The 17,705-nt window shown below is 36.2% G+C and overlaps 1 protein-coding gene across 4 annotated transcripts in view; it reads right to left on the bottom strand.

The window, feature by feature from the left end:
* Positions 1 to 17,705, bottom strand: part of LOC128650449 (serine-rich adhesin for platelets-like) — a 376,989-nt gene that overhangs the window by 259,512 nt on the left and 99,772 nt on the right. For 2 of the 4 annotated variants that reach the window (XM_053704393.1, XM_053704394.1), the window contains exon 3: positions 3,924 to 4,036. In XM_053704393.1, coding sequence (XP_053560368.1) covers positions 3,924 to 4,036 — 113 coding nt within the window. Of the gene's footprint in view, positions 1 to 3,923; positions 4,057 to 17,705 lie in introns of all 4 variants that reach the window. The other 2 variants (XM_053704396.1, XM_053704395.1) reach the window with 1 other exon arrangement.

The following is a 17,705-nucleotide window of genomic DNA, read 5'->3' as shown; positions in this document are numbered from 1 at the left end:
GTGTGTGTATGTGTATATATATATATATGTGCTGTATTAGGCTACTACATACAGTATGTGTGTGTTTGTGTGTATGTGTATATATATATATGCTGTATTAGGCTACTACATACAGTATGTGTGTGTTTGTGTGTATGTGTATATATATGTGCTGTATTAGGCTACTACATACAGTATGTGTGTGTTTGTGTGTATGTGTATATATATATATGTGCTGTATTAGGCTACTACATACAGTATGTGTGTGTTTGTGTGTATGTGTGTATATATATATATATATATATATATATGTGCTGTATTAGGCTACTACATACAGTATGTGTGTGTTTGTGTATATGTGTATATATATATGCTGTATTAGGCTACTACATACAGTATGTGTGTGTTTGTGTGTATGTGTATATATATATATGCTGTATTAGGCTACTACATACAGTATGTGTGTGTTTGTGTGTATGTGTATATATATGTGCTGTATTAGGCTACTACATACAGTATGTGTGTGTTTGTGTGTATGTGTATATATATATGCTGTATTAGGCTACTACATACAGTATGTGTGTGTTTGTGTGTATGTGTATATATATATGCTGTATTAGGCTACTACATACAGTATGTGTGTGTTTGTGTGTATGTGTATATATATATATGCTGTATTAGGCTACTACATACAGTATGTGTGTGTTTGTGTGTATGTGTATATATATATATATATATGCTGTATTAGGCTACTACATACAGTATGTGTGTGTTTGTGTGTATGTGTATATATATGTGCTGTATTAGGCTACTACATACAGTATGTGTGTGTTTGTGTGTATGTGTATATATATATATGTGCTGTATTAGGCTACTACATACAGTATGTGTGTGTTTGTGTGTATGTGTATATATATGTGCTGTATTAGGCTACTACATACAGTATGTGTGTGTTTGTGTGTATGTGTATATATATGTGCTGTATTAGGCTACTACATACTGTATGTGTGTGTTTGTGTGTATGTGTATATATATGTGCTGTATTAGGCTACTACATACAGTATGTGTGTGTTTGTGTGTATGTGTATATATATATATATATGCTGTATTAGGCTACTACATACAGTATGTGTGTGTTTGTGTGTATGTGTATATATATGTGCTGTATTAGGCTACTACATACAGTATGTGTGTGTTTGTGTGTATGTGTATATATATATATGCTGTATTAGGCTACTACATACAGTATGTGTGTGTTTGTGTGTATGTGTATATATATATGTGCTGTATTAGGCTACTACATACAGTATGTGTGTGTTTGTGTGTATGTGTATATATATATATGTGCTGTATTAGGCTACTACATACAGTATGTGTGTGTTTGTGTGTATGTGTATATATATATATGTGCTGTATTAGGCTACTACATACAGTATGTGTGTGTTTGTGTGTATGTGTATATATATGTGCTGTATTAGGCTACTACATACAGTATATGTGTGTTTGTGTGTATGTGTATATATATATGTGCTGTATTAGGCTACTACATACAGTATGTGTGTGTTTGTGTGTATGTGTATATATATATATATATATATATATATATATATATATATATGTGCTGTATTAGGCTACTACATACAGTATGTGTATGTTTGTGTGTATGTGTATATATATGCTGTATTAGGCTACTACATACAGTATGTGTGTGTTTGTGTGTATGTGTATATATATATATATGCTGTATTAGGCTACTACATACAGTATGTGTGTGTTTGTGTGTATGTGTATATATATATGTGCTGTATTAGGCTACTACATACAGTATGTGTGTGTTTGTGTGTATGTGTATATATATGTGCTGTATTAGGCTACTACATACAGTATGTGTGTGTTTGTGTGTATGTGTATATATATGTGCTGTATTAGGCTACTACATACAGTATGTGTGTGTTTGTGTGTATGTGTATATATATATGTGCTGTATTAGGCTACTACATACAGTATGTGTGTGTTTGTGTGTATGTGTATATATATATATATATATATATATATATATATATATATATATATATATATATGTGCTGTATTAGGCTACTACATACAGTATGTGTGTGTTTGTGTGTATGTGTATATATATATATATATATATATATATATATATGTGCTGTATTAGGCTACTACATACAGTATGTGTGTGTTTGTGTGTATGTGTATATATATATGCTGTATTAGGCTACTACATACAGTATGTGTGTGTTTGTGTGTATGTGTATATATATGTGCTGTATTAGGCTACTACATACAGTATGTGTGTGTATGTGTATATATATATATATGTGCTGTATTAGGCTACTACATACAGTATGTGTGTGTTTGTGTGTATGTGTATATATATATATGCTGTATTAGGCTACTACATACAGTATGTGTGTGTATATATATGTGCTGTATTAGGCTACTACATACAGTATGTGTGTGTTTGTGTGTATGTGTATATATATATATGTGCTGTATTAGGCTACTACATACAGTATGTGTGTGTTTGTGTGTATGTGTGTATATATATATATATATATATATGTGCTGTATTAGGCTACTACATACAGTATGTGTGTGTTTGTGTGTATGTGTATATATATATATGCTGTATTAGGCTACTACATACAGTATGTGTGTGTTTGTGTGTATGTGTATATATATATATGCTGTATTAGGCTACTACATACAGTATGTGTGTGTTTGTGTGTATGTGTATATATATATATGCTGTATTAGGCTACTACATACAGTATGTGTGTGTTTGTGTGTATGTGTATATATATATATGCTGTATTAGGCTACTACATACAGTATGTGTGTGTTTGTGTGTATGTGTATATATATGTGCTGTATTAGGCTACTACATACAGTATGTGTGTGTTTGTGTGTATGTGTATATATATATGTGCTGTATTAGGCTACTACATACAGTATGTGTGTGTTTGTGTGTATGTGTATATATATATGTGCTGTATTAGGCTACTACATACAGTATGTGTGTGTTTGTGTGTATGTGTATATATATGTGCTGTATTAGGCTACTACATACAGTATGTGTGTGTTTGTGTGTATGTGTATATATATATATGCTGTATTAGGCTACTACATACAGTATGTGTGTGTTTGTGTGTATGTGTATATATATATATATGTGCTGTATTAGGCTACTACATACAGTATGTGTGTGTTTGTGTGTATGTGTATATATATGTGCTGTATTAGGCTACTACATACAGTATGTGTGTGTTTGTGTGTATGTGTATATATATGTGCTGTATTAGGCTACTACATACAGTATGTGTGTGTTTGTGTGTATGTGTATATATATGTGCTGTATTAGGCTACTACATACAGTATGTGTGTGTTTGTGTGTATGTGTATATATATGTGCTGTATTAGGCTACTACATACAGTATGTGTGTGTTTGTGTGTATGTGTATATATATATGCTGTATTAGGCTACTACATACAGTATGTGTGTGTTTGTGTGTATGTGTATATATATATGCTGTATTAGGCTACAATGTGTGATTTTTTTTAAATTTTGGGATGGTGGTGTGCCACAGGATTTTTTAATGTAAAAAAGTGTGCCACGGCAAAAAAAAGGTTAAAAATCACTGGTGTATGGGCTACTCAATAAATGTGTGAGGATAAGATGTGGAAGGTCAGTAATGAGTTCACCTGGGATGTGCATGGGCTACACATCCTGTGTTTTAGGGTAACATGATTATCAGTATTGGAGTCACCTGGGATGTGTATGGGCTTTTAACCCTGTGGGTTAGGTCATATGTAACTATCAGTATTGGGGTCGCCTGGGATGTTTATGTGCTACTCGCCATCTGTGTTAGGGTAACATGTGTTTGACCATGTTGGGGTCACTTCTGGCGTGCACCGCTACTCACCCATTGTATGAGGATAACTCGCGGCTGCTCAGTTTTAGGATCGATGATACGGCAAAGCCCATACAGTATGGAACTTCTGTTAAATTTCTTAATTAACTCCTCCAACCCACCAGCTAGAGAAAGAAGGAAAACTCTATAAGAAAAGGAGAGAGATAAGGGAGATAAGGACAGAATATTAGAGAAGAGGTTGAGGTAGGAAAAAGTGTGTGTGAGAGACAAGAAAGGGTGAGGCAAATGAGTGGGAGGAAAATATACAGAGACACAACACATAAAGAGAAAACAGTTCTACATTATCTTGCCATAATCACACATATACAGTTTGTTCTGAAGCATATAGGGATATCCACAAGCAGAAGAAGGCAATGGGCCGAGGAATAAAGAACAGTGATAAATGCTCACAAATCCTTTCCTTTCGATATTATTGTAAGGTGAAAACTGCACACAAGGGGGCTGGAGATGGAAGGTATTTGACATGGAAACTGAGAACCATCATCCTTTGACCCAATCCCAAATTAATTTATAAATTGCATTAGCTCAGACAGTGCTTGTCAGTAAGTGGGTATACAGTGTGGGTATACAGTGTGGGTATACAGTGTGGGTATACAGTGTGGGTATACAGTGTGTAGACTAAATAAAGTTCTGCACTAAGAGGTTAAGATGGTTACTAGTGTAGTGCCTCAAAACTGAGAAGTAAATGGCACCTATAAATTAACAGTCTAGAGTGCAAGAGAGAGCACAAAGGGTGTAATAGAGTGTATCAGGGTGTAACAGAGTGTATCAGGGTGTAACAGAATGTATCAGGGTGTAACAGAGTGTATCAGGGTGTAACAGAGTGTATCAGGGTGTAACAGAGTGTATCAGGGTGCAATAGAATGTATCAGGGTGTAACAGAATGTATCAGGGTGTAACAGAATGTATCAGGGTGCAATAAAGTGCATCAGGGTGTAATAAAGTGTATCAGGGTGCAATGGAGTGCATTTGGAGGGTAACAGAGGATATCAGGGTAAAAGAAAGTGCATTTAGAGTGTAATAGAGTGAATCAGGGTGTAATAAAGTGCATTTAGAGTGTAATAGAGTGAATCAGGGTGTAATAAAGTGCATTTAGAGTGTAATAGAGTGAATCAGGGTGTAATAAAGTGCATTTAGAGTGTAATAGAATGAATCAGGGTGTAATAAAGTGCATTTAGAGTGTAATAGAATGAATCAGGGTGCAATAAAGTGCATTTAGAGTGTAATAGAGTGAATCAGGGTGCAATAAAGTGCATTTAGAGTGTAATAGAGTGAATCAGGGTGCAATACAGTGCATTTAGAGTGTAATAGAGTGAATCAGGGTGCAATACAGTGCATTTAGAGTGCAATAGAAGGAATTAGGGTGCAATAAAGTGCATTTAAAGTATACCAGATTTAGTCAGGGTACAATAGAGTGCATTTAGAGTGTAATAGAGTGAATCAGGGTGCAATACAGTGCATTTAGAGTGCAATAGAAGGAATTAGGGTGCAATAAAGTGCATTTAGAGTATACCAGATTTAGTCAGGGTACAATAGAATGCATTTAGAGTGCAATAGAGTGAATCAGGGTGCAACAGACTGCATTTATAGTGTAAAAGAATGAATCAGGGTGTAATAAAGTGCATTTCGAGAGCAATAGAATGAATCAGGGTGTAATAAAGTGCATTTAGAGTGTAATAGAGTGAATCAGGGTGCAATAAAGTGCATTAAGAGTGTAATGGACTGTATCAGGGTGCAATAGAGTGCATTAAGAGTGTAATAGAATGAATTAGGGTGCAATACAGTATATTTAGAGTGTAATAGAGTGAATCAGGGTGCAATAAAGTGCATTAAGAGTGTAATAGAATGAATTAGGGTGCAATACAGTGCATTTAGAGTGTAATAGAGTGAATCAGGGTGCAATAAAGTGCATTAAGAGTGTAATAGAGTGAATCAGGGTGCAATAAAGTGCATTAAGAGTGTAATAGAGTGAATCAGGGTGCAATAAAGTGCATTAAGAGTGTAATAGAGTGAATCAGGGTGCAATAAAGTGCATTAAGAGTGTAATAGAGTGAATTAGGGTGCAATAAAGTGCATTAAGAGTGTAATAGAGTGAATCAGGGTGCAATAAAGTGCATTAAGAGTGTAATAGAATGAATTAGGGTGCAATACAGTGCATTTAGAGTGTAATAGAGTGAATCAGGGTGCAATAAAGTGCATTAAGAGTGTAATAGAATGAATTAGGGTGCAATACAGTGCATTTAGAGTGTAATAGAGTGAATCAGGGTGCAATAAAGTGCATTAAGAGTGTAATAGAATGAATTAGGGTGCAATACAGTGCATTTAGAGTATAACAGATTTAGTCAGGGTATAATAGAGTGCATTTAGAGTGTAAAATGTGTATCAGGGTTTAAAAGAATGCATTTAGAGTGCAATAGAGTGAATCAGGGTGCAATAGAGTGCATTTATAGTGTAAAAGAATGAATCAGGGTGTAATGAAGTGCATTTAGAGTGTAATAGAGTGAATCAGGGTGCAATAAAGTGCATTAAGAGTGTAATGGACGGTATCAGGGTGCAATAGAGTGCATTAAGAGTGTAACAGAACAGATCAGGGTATAAGAAAGTGCATTTAGAGTGTAATAGAATGAAATGGGGTGCAATAAAGTGCATTTAGAGTGTAACAGATTTAGTCAGGGTATAATAGAGTGCATTTAGAGTGTAAAATGTGTATCAGGGTTTAAAAGAATGCATTTAGAGTGCAATAGAGTGAATCAGGGTGCAATAGAGTGCATTTATAGTGTAAAAGAATGAATCAGGGTGTAATAAAGTGCATTTAGAGTGAAATAGAGTGAATCAGGGTGCAATAAAGTGCATTAAGAGTGTAATAGAATGAATTAGGGTGCAATACAGTGCATTTAGAGTGTAATAGAATGAATTAGGGTGCAATACAGTGCATTTAGAGTATAACAGATTTAGTCAGGGTATAATAGAGTGCATTTAGAGTGTAAAATGTGTATTAGGGTTTAAAAGAATGCATTTAGAGTGCAATAGAGTGAATCAGGGTGCAATAGAGTGCATTTATAGTGTAAAAGAATGAATCCGGGTGTAATAAAGTGCATTTCGAGAGCAATAGAATGAATCAGGGTGTAATGAAGTGCATTTAGAGTGTAATAGAGTGAATCAGGGTGCAATAAAGTGTATTAAGAGTGTAATGGACTGTATCAGGGTGCAATAGAGTGCATTAAGAGTGTAACAGAATAGATCAGGGTATAAGAAAGTGCATTAAGAGTGTAATAGAATGAATTAGGGTGCAATACAGTGCATTAAGAGTGTAATAGAATGAATTAGGGTGCAATACAGTGCATTTAGAGTATAACAGATTTAGTCAGGGTATAATAGAGTGCATTTAGAGTGTAAAATGTGTATCAGGGTTTAATAGAATGCATTTAGAGTGCAATAGAGTGAATCAGGGTGCAATAGAGTGCATTTATAGTGTAAAAGAATGAATCAGGGTGTAATGAAGTGCATTTAGAGTGTAATAGAGTGAATCAGGGTGCAATAAAGTGCATTAAGAGTGTAACAGAATAGATCAGGGTATAAGAAAGTGCATTTAGAGTGTAATAGAATGAAATGGGGTGCAATAAAGTGCATTTAGAGTGTAACAGAGTGCATCAGGGTGTAATAGAGTACATTTTGGGGCATATTAATCAGGCTCCGAATGGAGCTTGATGCCCCGTATTTCTAGCGAGCCTACAGGCTCTCCAGAAACAGCAGTTATGAAGCAGCGGTCACAAAGACCGCTGCTCCATAACCTGTCCGCCTGCTCTGAGCAGGCGGACAGACATCGCCGGAAATCAACCCGATCGAGTACGATCAGGTTGATTGACACCCCCCTGCTGGTGACCTATTGGCCGCGAGTCTGCAGGGGGCGGCGTTGCACCAGCAGCTCTTGTGAGTGTATTGCTCGCCGCATTCAGCGAGGTCTGTCGGACCTGATCCGCACTGTCGAATCAGGTCCGACATACCTTGATAAATAGAGGCCTTAGTGTGTAATAGAGTGTATCAGGGTGCAATAGAGTGCATTTATAGTGTAATAGAGTGTATCAGGGTGCAATAGAGTGCATTTATAGTGTAATAGAGTGTATCAGGGTGCAATAGAGTGCATTTATAGTGTAATAGAGTGTATCAGGGTGCAATAGAGTGCATTTATAGTGTAATAGAGTGTATCAGGGTGCAATAGAGTGCATTTATAGTGTAATAGAGTGTATCAGGGTGCAATAGAGTGCATTTATAGTGTAATAGAGTGTATCAGGGTGCAATAGAGTGCATTTAGAGTGTAATAGAGTATCAGGGTGTAAAATAGTCTTGTGTTAGCCTTAAAAAGCAGCGTTGAGAGGTCCAAACGCTGCTTTTTAATGCCCGCTGGTATTACGAGCCTTGCAGGTACAGGTGTACTGCTCACTTTTTTTCCGCGACTCGAGCATACCGCAAATCCATTTACGTAAATTGCGTATCCTATCTTTTCAATGGGATTTGCATAATGCTGGTATTACGAGTCTTTAAATAAGTGAGCGGTAGACCCTCTCCTGTCAAGACTCCTACCGCATTTAAAAGTCAGTAGTTAAGAGTTTTATGGGCTAATGCCGTAACATAAAACTTTTAACTAAAGTGCTAAAAAGTACACTAACACCCATAAACTACCCATTAACCCCTAAACTGAGCCCCCCCATCGCAAACGCTTAAATACATTTTTTAACCCCTAATCTGCCGACCGGATATCGCCGCCACTTAAATAAATATATTAACCCCTAAACCGCAGCACTCCCGCCTCACAAACATTAGTTACATTTTATTAACCCCTAATCTGGCATCCCTAACATCGCCGACACCTACCTACATTTATTAACCCCTAATCTGCTGCCCCCAACGTCGCCACAACTATATTAAAGTTATTAACCCCTAAACCTAAGTCTAACCCTAACACCCCCCTAACTTAAATATAATTTTAAATAATCTAAATAAAATTACTAGAATTAACTAAATTATTCCTATTTAAAACTAAATGCTTCTATCAGCCAATCAGAATTAAGGTAGAAAAAAATCCTATTGGCTGATCCAATCAGCCAATAGGATTGAGCTCGCATTCTATTGGCTGTTCCAATCAGCCAATAGAATGCGAGCTCAATCCTATTGGCTGATTGGAATCGGAATTGAAGGGACTCCGTCTTGGATGATGTCACTTAAAGGTACCGTCATTTAGTCATCGGATGAAGAGGATGCTCCGCGTCGGATGTCTTGAAGATGGACCCGCTCCACTCCGGATGGATGAAAACAGAACATGCCGTCTGGATGAAGACTTCTGCCCATCTGGAGGTCCTCTTCTGCCGGGATAGGATGAAGACTTCTGCCCGTCTGGAGGACCACTTCTGCCCGGTTGGGTGAAGACGTCTCAAGGTAGGGTGATCTTCAAGGGGGTATTGGGTGGGTTTTAGAGTAGGGTTGGGTGTGTGGGTGATGGGTTTTAATGTTGGGGGGTATTGTATTTTTTTTTTTACAGGTAATAGAGCTGATTACTTTGGGGCAATGCCCCGCAAAAGGCCCTTTTAAAGGCTATTTGTAATTTAGTATAGGGTAGGTATTTTTATTATTTTGGGGGGCTTTTTTATTTTATTAGGGGGATTAGATTAGGTGTAATTAGTTTAAAAACAATTGTAATTATATTATTATTTTCTGTAATTTAGTGGGGGGGGGGGGTTTCTGCAATTTAGATAATTGTATTTAATTGTATTTAATTGTAGTTAATGTAGGGAATTAATTTAATTATAGTGTAGTGTTAGGTGTAATTGTAACTTACGTTAGGTTTTATTTTACAGGTAAATTTGTCTTTATTTTAGCTAGGTAGTTATTAAATAGTTAATAACTATTTAATAACTATTATACCTAGTTAAAATAAATACAAAGTTGCCTGTAAAATAAAAATAAACCCTAAGCTAGATACAAATGTAACTATTAGTTATATTGTAGCTATCTTAGGGTTTATTTTATAGGTAAGTATTTAGTTTTAAATAGGAATAATTTAGGTATTTGTAGTTATTTTATTTAGATTTATTTAAATTATATTTAAGTTCGGGGGTGTTAGGGTTAGGGTTAGACTTAGGTTTAGGGGTTAATAACTTTAATATAGTGGTGGCGACGTTGGGGCGGCAGATTAGGGGTTAATAAGTGTAGGTAGGTGGCGGCGACATTGGGGGTGGCAGAGTAGGGGTTAATAAATCAAATGTAGGGTTCGACGATGTTGGGGGCAGCAGATTAGGAGTTGATTAGTATAATGTAGGTGGCGGCGGTGTCCGGAGAGGAAGATTAAGGGTTAATAATATAATGCAGGTGTCGGCGATGTCGGGGGCGGCAGATTAGGGGTTAATAAGTGTAATATTAGGGGTGTTTAGACTCAGGGTTCATGTTAGGGTGTTAGGTGTAGACCTAAAATGTGTTTCCCCATAGGAATCAATGGGGCTGCGTTAGGAGCTGAACGCTGCTTTTTTGCAGGTGTTAGGATTTTTTCAGCCGAATCTGCCCCATTGATTCCTATGAGGAAATCGTGCACAAGCACGTTTTTCCAGCTTACCGCTACCTTAAGCAGCGCTGGTATTGAGGTGAGATGTGGAGCTAAATTCTGCTATACGCTCACTTTTTTCCGGCTAACGCCGGGTTTCTAAAGACCCGTAATACCAGCGTTACTGGAGGTGAGCGGTAAAGAAAAACTGTGCGTTAGCCGAATGTGTTTAGAATGTAATAGAGTGCATCAGGGTGCAACAGAGTGTATTTAGAGTGTAAGAGTAAATCAGGGAGCAATAGAGTTTATTTAGAGTGTAATAGTGTATCAGGGTACATTAGAGTGCATTTAGAGTAAAATAAAGTGTATCAGGGTGTAATAGAGTGCATTTAGAGTGTAATAAAGTGTATCAGGATGTAATAGAATGCATTTAGAGTGTAATAGAAAGAATCAGGTTGCAATAGAGTGCATTTAAAGTGTAATAGAGTGAATCAGGGTGCAAAAGAGTGCATTAAGAGTGTAATAGAATAGATCAGGGTATAAGAAAGTGCATTTAGAGTGTAATAGAATGAATTAGGGTGCAATAAAGTGCATTTAGAGTGTAATATAATGAATTAGGGTGCAATACAGTGCATTTAGAGCATATCACATTTAGTCAGCTTATAATAGAGTGCATTTAGAGTGTAAAATGTGTATCAGGGTTTAATAAAATGCATTTAGAGTGCAATAGAGGGAATCAGGGTGCAATAGAGTGCACTTAGAATGTAATAATAGAGTGCACTTAGAATGTAATAATAGAGTGCACTTAGAATGTAATAATAGAGTGCACTTAGAATGTAATAATAGAGTGCACTTAGAATGTAATAATAGAGTGCACTTAGAATGTAATAATAGAGTGCACTTAGAATGTAATAATAGAGTGCACTTAGAATGTAATAATAGAGTGCACTTAGAATGTAATAATAGAGTGCACTTAGAATGTAGTAATAGAGTGCACTTAGAATGTTGTAATAGAGTGCACTTAGAATGTAATAGAGTGCACTTAGAATGTAATAGAGTGCACTTAGAATGTAATAGAGTGCACTTAGAATGTAATAGAGTGCACTTAGAATGTAATAAAGTGCATTTAGAGTGTAATAGAGTGCATCAGGGTATAAGAGTACATTTAGAGTGTAACAGAGTGCATCAGGGTGTAAGAGTGCATTTAGAGTGTAATAGAGTGAATCAGGGTGCAATGGAGTGCATTAAGAGTGCAATAGAGTGCATCATAGTATAATAGAGTGCACTTAGAATGTAATAGAGTGCATTTAGAGTGTAATAGAATGAATCAGGGTATAATAGAGTGCATTTTGAGTGTAGAAGAATGAATCAGAGTGTAATAGAGTACATTCAGAGTGAAATAGATTATCAGGGTGCAATATAGTGCATTTGAGGGGTAATAGAGTATATCAGGGTGCAAAAGGGTGCATTTAGAGTGTAATAGAGTGAATCAGGGTGCAACAGAGTGCATTAAGAGTGTAATAGACTGGATCAGGGTATAAGAAAGTGCATTTAGAGTGTAATATAATGAATTAGGGTGCATTTAAAGTATAACAGATTTAGTCAGGGTATAACAGAGTGCATTTAGAGTGTAAAATGTGTATCAGGGTTTAATAAAATGCATTTAGAGTGCAATAGAGTGAATTAGGGTGCAATATAGTGCATTTAGAGTATAACAGATTGAATCCGTGTGTAATATAGTGCATTTAGAGTGTAATAGAGTGAATAAGCATGTAATAGAGTCTATATAAAGTGTAATGGAGTGCTTAAGGGTGCAATAGAGTGCATTTAGAGTGTAATAGAGTGCATCATAGTGTAAAAGAGTGCATTTAGCGTGCATTAGAGTGAATCAAGGTGCAATACAGTGCTTTTAGAGTGTAATAGAAGGGATCAGGGTGTAATAAAGGGCATTTAGAGTGTAATAGAAAGAAAAAAGGGTGTAATAGAGTGCATTTATAGTGTAATATAGTGTATTAGAATACAATAGAATGCATTTAGAGTGTAATAGAGTGCATCAGGGTGCTATAGAGGGCATTAAGAGTGTAATAGAGTGTATCAGAAATCAATAGAGTGCATTTAGTGTGTAATATTGTATCAGGGTGCAATAGATTTCATTTACAGTGTAATAGAGTATCAGGGTGCAATAGAGTGCATTTGGAGGGTAATATAATGAATTGGGGTGCAAAAGAGTGCATTTAGAGTAAAACAAAGCGATTCAGGGTGTAATAGAATGCATTAAGGGTGTAATAAAGTGTATCAGGGTGTAATAGAATGCATTTAGAGTGTAATAGAATGAATCAGGGTGTAATAAAGTGCAGTTTGAGTGTAATAGAATGAATCAGGGTGTAATAAAGTGCATTTTGAGTGTAGTGTAATAGAATGAATCAGGGTGTAATAAAGTGCATTTAGAGTGTAGTAGAGTGTATCGGGGTGCAATAGAGTGCATTTAGAGTGTAATCTAGTATCAGGGTGTAAATCATTGTGTTTAGAATGTAAAAGAGTGCATCAGGGTGCAACAGAATACATTTAGAGTGTAATAGAATGAACCAGGGTGCAACAGAGTGCATTTACAGTGTAATAGAAAGCATCAGGGTGCAATAGAGTGTATTTAGAGTGTAATAGAGTAAATCAGGGTGCAATAGAGTAAATTTAGAGTGTAATGGAGTGCAATAGAGTGCATTAAGTGCATAATGGACTGCATCAGGATGCAATAGAGTGCATTTAGAGTGTAATAGAATGAATAAGGGTATAATAGAGTGCATTTAGAGTGTAATTGAATAAATCAGGTTGTAATATAGTGCATCAGTGTGTAATAGAGTGCATCAGGGAGCAATAGAGTGGATTTAGAGTGTAATAGAGTTCATCAGGGTGCAATAGAGTGCATTTAGAGTGAAATAGAGTATCAAGGTGCAAAAGAATGCATTTGGAGGGTAATAGAGTGCATCAGGGTGCAATAGAGTGCATTTAGAGTATAACAGAATTAACCAGTGTGCAGTACAGTGTTTTTAGAGTGTAATAGAAAGAAAAAGGGTGTAATAGAGTACATTTATAGTATAATATAGTGTATTAGAATACAATAGAATGCATTTAGAGTGTAATAGAGTGCATCAGGGTGCAATAGATTTCATGAAACAGGGTGTAATAGAGTGCATTTAGAGTGTAATAGAATGAACCAGGGTTTAAAAGAGTGATTTTAGCGTGTAATAGAGTGCATTTAGTGTGTAACAGAGTGCATCAGGGTGCAACAGAATGCATTTGTAGTGTAATAGAATAAACAAGTGTGCAATAGAGTGCATTTAGAATGTAATAGAGTGCATCCAGGTATATAATAGAGTGTATTTAGAGTGTAATTGACGGAATCAGGGTGCAAAAGGGTGCAAAATACTGTGCACTAGAGGTCAGGGTGCAAAAGATTGCATTTAGAATGTAATAGAGTGCATCAGGGTGCAAATTATAGAGTGCATTTAGAGTGTAATGGAGTGCATCAAAGTACAAATTATAGAGTGCATTTAGAGTGTAATGGAGTGCATCAGGGTGCAAATTATAGAGTGCATTTAGAGTGTAATAGAGTGAATCAGGGTGCAAAAGAGTGCATTTAGAGTGTAATATAATAAATCTGGATGCAATAGATTGCACGTAGTGTGTAATAGAATGAAACAAGGTGTAAAAGAGTGCATTTATAATGTAATAGGACTAATCAGGGTGTATTTAGAGTTTAATAGAATCTGAATGTAATAGAGTGCATTAGTGTGTAATAGAGTATATTGTGGTGCAACAGAGTGCATTTACAGTGTAATAGAGTGCATCAGGGTGCAATAGATTGTATTTAGAGTGTAATAGAATGCATCGAGTGTAATAAGGTGTATTTAGAGTGTAACAGAGTAAATCAAGGTGCAATAGAGTGCATTTAGAGTATAATAGTGTGCATCAGGGTGCAGTAGAATTAATTTAGAGTGTAATAGAGTAATCAGGGTGCAATAGAGAGCGTTTAGAGTGTAATAGAATGAATCAGGGTATAATAGAGTGCATTTAGAGTGTAATAGAATGAATCAGGGTGTGAGTGCATTTAGAGTGTAATAGAGTGTATCAGAATGCAGTAGAGTGCATTTATTGTGTAAAAGTGTATCAGGGTGCAATAGAGTGAATTTAGAGTGTAATAGATTGAATCAGGATACAATATAGTGCATTTAGAGTGTAATAGGGTGCATCAGGGTGCAATAGAGTGCATTAAGTGTAATAGAATGAATCATGGAGTAATAGAGTGCATTTAGGGTGCAATATAGTGCAGCAGGGTGCAATAAAGTGGATTTAGACTGTAATAGAGTGCATCAGGGTACAATAGAGTGCATACAGAGTGTAATAGAATGAATCAGGGTATAATAGCGTGCATTTAGAGTGTAATAGAGTGAATTATGACGCAATAGAGTGCATTTAGCGTGTTATAGAGTGTTTCAGGGTGCAATAGAGTACATTTAGATTGTAATAGAGTGTATCAGGGTGTAATAGAGTGCATTTAGAGAGTAATAGAGTGTATCAGGGTATAATAGAGTGCATTTATAGTGTAATAGAATGGATCAGGGTGTAATAGAGTGCATTTAGAGAGGAATAGAGTGTATCAGGGTATAATAGAGTGCATTTATAGTGTAATAGAATGGATCAGGGTGTAATAGAGTGCATTTAGAGTGTTATAGAGTGTATCAGGGTGCAGTAGAATGCATTTAGAGTGTAATTGAGTACATCAGGGTGTAAAAAATTTAATCAGGATGCAATAGAGGGTAATAGAGGGCATCAGGGTTCAAAAAGAGTGCAATTAGAGTATATTAGAGTGCATCAGGGTGGAATAGAGTGCATCAGGGTGCAATAGAGTGCATCAGGGTGCAATAGAGTGCATCAGGGTGCAATAGAGTGCATCAGGGTGCAATAGAGTGCATCAGGGTGCAATAGAGTGCATCAGGGTGCATCAGGGTGCAATAGAGTGCATCAGGGTGCAATAGAGTGCATCAGGGTGCAATAGAGTGCATCAGGGTGCAATAGAGTGCATCAGGGTGCAATAGAGTGCATCAGGGTGCAATAGAGTGCATCTGGGTGCAATAGAGTGCATCTGGGTGCAATAGAGTGCATCTGGGTGCAATAGAGTGCATCTGGGTGCAATAGAGTGTATTTAGAGTGTAATAGAGTGAATCAGGGTGCAAAAGAGTGTATTTAGAGTGTAATATAATGCATCAGGGTGCAATAGAGTGCATTTAGAGTGTAATATAATGCATCAGGGTGCAATAGAGTGCATTTTTTGAAGAGTGTAATAAAGTGCGCTAGGGTGCAATAGAATGCATTACGAGTGTATTAGCGTGTATCAGGGTGCAATAGAGTATATTAAGTGTGTAATAGAATTAATCAGGTTGCAATATAATGCATTTAGAGTGTAATAGAGTGTATCAGGGTGCAATAGAGTGCATTAAGTGTGTAATAAAATTAATCAGGGTGCACTAGAATGTCTTTAGTGTAATAGAGTATCAGAGTGCAAAAGAGTGCATTTAGAGTGTAAAAGAGTGAATCTGTGTAATAGAATGAATCAGGGTGTAATAGAGTGAATTTAGAGTGCAATAGAGTGCACCAGGGTGCAATAGAAAGCATTTAGAGTGTAATAAAGTGCATCAGGGTGCAATTAAGTGGATTTAGAGTGTAACAGAGTGCATCAGGGTACAATAGAGTGCATTTAGAGTGTAATAGAATTAATCATGGTGTTATAAAGTACATTTTGAGTGTAACAGAGTGCATATAAAGTGTATCAGGGTGCAATAGAGTGCATTTAGGTTGTAATAGAGTTTATCAGGGTGCAATATAGTGCATTTAGAGTATAATAGAATAAATCAGGGTGTAATAGCGTGCATTTAGAGTGTATCAGGGTGTAATAAAATGCATTTAGAGTAAAATAAAATGTATCAGGGTGCAATAGAGTGCATTTAGAGTGTAATAGAGTGTATCAGGATGAAATATAGTGCATTTAGAGTGTAATAGAATTAATCTGAGAGTAATAGAATGGATCAGGGTGTAATAGAGTGCATTTAGAGAGTAAGAGTGCATCCGGGTGCAAAAGAATGCATTTAGAGTGTAATTGAGTACATCAGGGTGCAATATAGTGCATTTAGAGTAAAATAGAATGAATCAGGATGTAATAGCGTGCATTTAGAGTGTAATAGAGTGAATTATGGTGCAATAGAGTGCATTTAGTGTGTTTTAGAGTGTATCAGGGTGCAATAGAGTGAATTTAGATTGTAATAGAGTATATCAGGATGAAATATAGTGCATTTAGAGTGTAATAGAATGGATCAGGGGGTAATAGAGTGCATTTAGAGTGTTATATAGTAATAGAGTGCATTTAGAGAGTAATAGAGTGTTTCATGGTGTAATAGGGTGCATTTATAGTGTAATAGAATGGATCAGGGTGTAATAAAGTGCATTTAGAGTGTTATAGAGTATACCAGGGTGCAGTAGAGTGCATTAAGAGTGTAATACAATGAATTGGGGTACAAAAGAATAATTATCCAGTAGGGAATGAGTTGGGGTGTAATAGAGTGCATTTAGACTATAATATCACGGTATAATAGAGTTAATTTAGAGCGTAATAGAGTGCATCTGGGTACAATAGAATGCATTTAGAGTGTAATTGAGTGCATCAGGATGCAATAGAGGGTAGTAGAGGGCATTGGGTTCAAAAAGAGTGCAATTAGAGTGTATTAGAGTGCATCAGGGTGCAATAGAGTGCACGTAGCTTGTAATAGAGTGTATCAGGGTGCAATAGAGTGCATTTAGGGTATAATAGAGTGTATCAGGGTGCAATAGAGTGCATTTAGAGTGTAAAAGATTGTATCAAGGTGCAATAGAGTGCTTTTAGAGAGTAATAGAGTGTATAAGGATGCAATAGAGTGCATTTAGAGTGTAATAAAGTGTATCTTGCAATAGAGTGCATTTAGAGTGTAATAAAGTGCATCAGGTTGGAATAGAGTGCATTTAGAGTGTAATAAAGTGTATCAGGGTGCAATAGAGTGCATTTAGAGTGTAATAAAGTGTATCAAGGTGCAATAGAGTGTAGTAGGCTGCATCAGGGTGTAATAGAGTGCATTTGGTGTGAAACAGAGTGCATCAGGGTATAATAGAGAACATTTGAATGAAATTGGGTTACCTTTGTTAAATTTCAGTTTGAG

This window comes from Bombina bombina, chromosome 2 (assembly GCF_027579735.1).
Source record: "Bombina bombina isolate aBomBom1 chromosome 2, aBomBom1.pri, whole genome shotgun sequence".
Classification (NCBI taxonomy): Eukaryota; Metazoa; Chordata; class Amphibia; order Anura; family Bombinatoridae; genus Bombina; species Bombina bombina.
The sequence above is the reverse complement of the archived record's forward strand: the minus strand, read 5'-3'. Positions and strand labels throughout refer to the sequence as shown.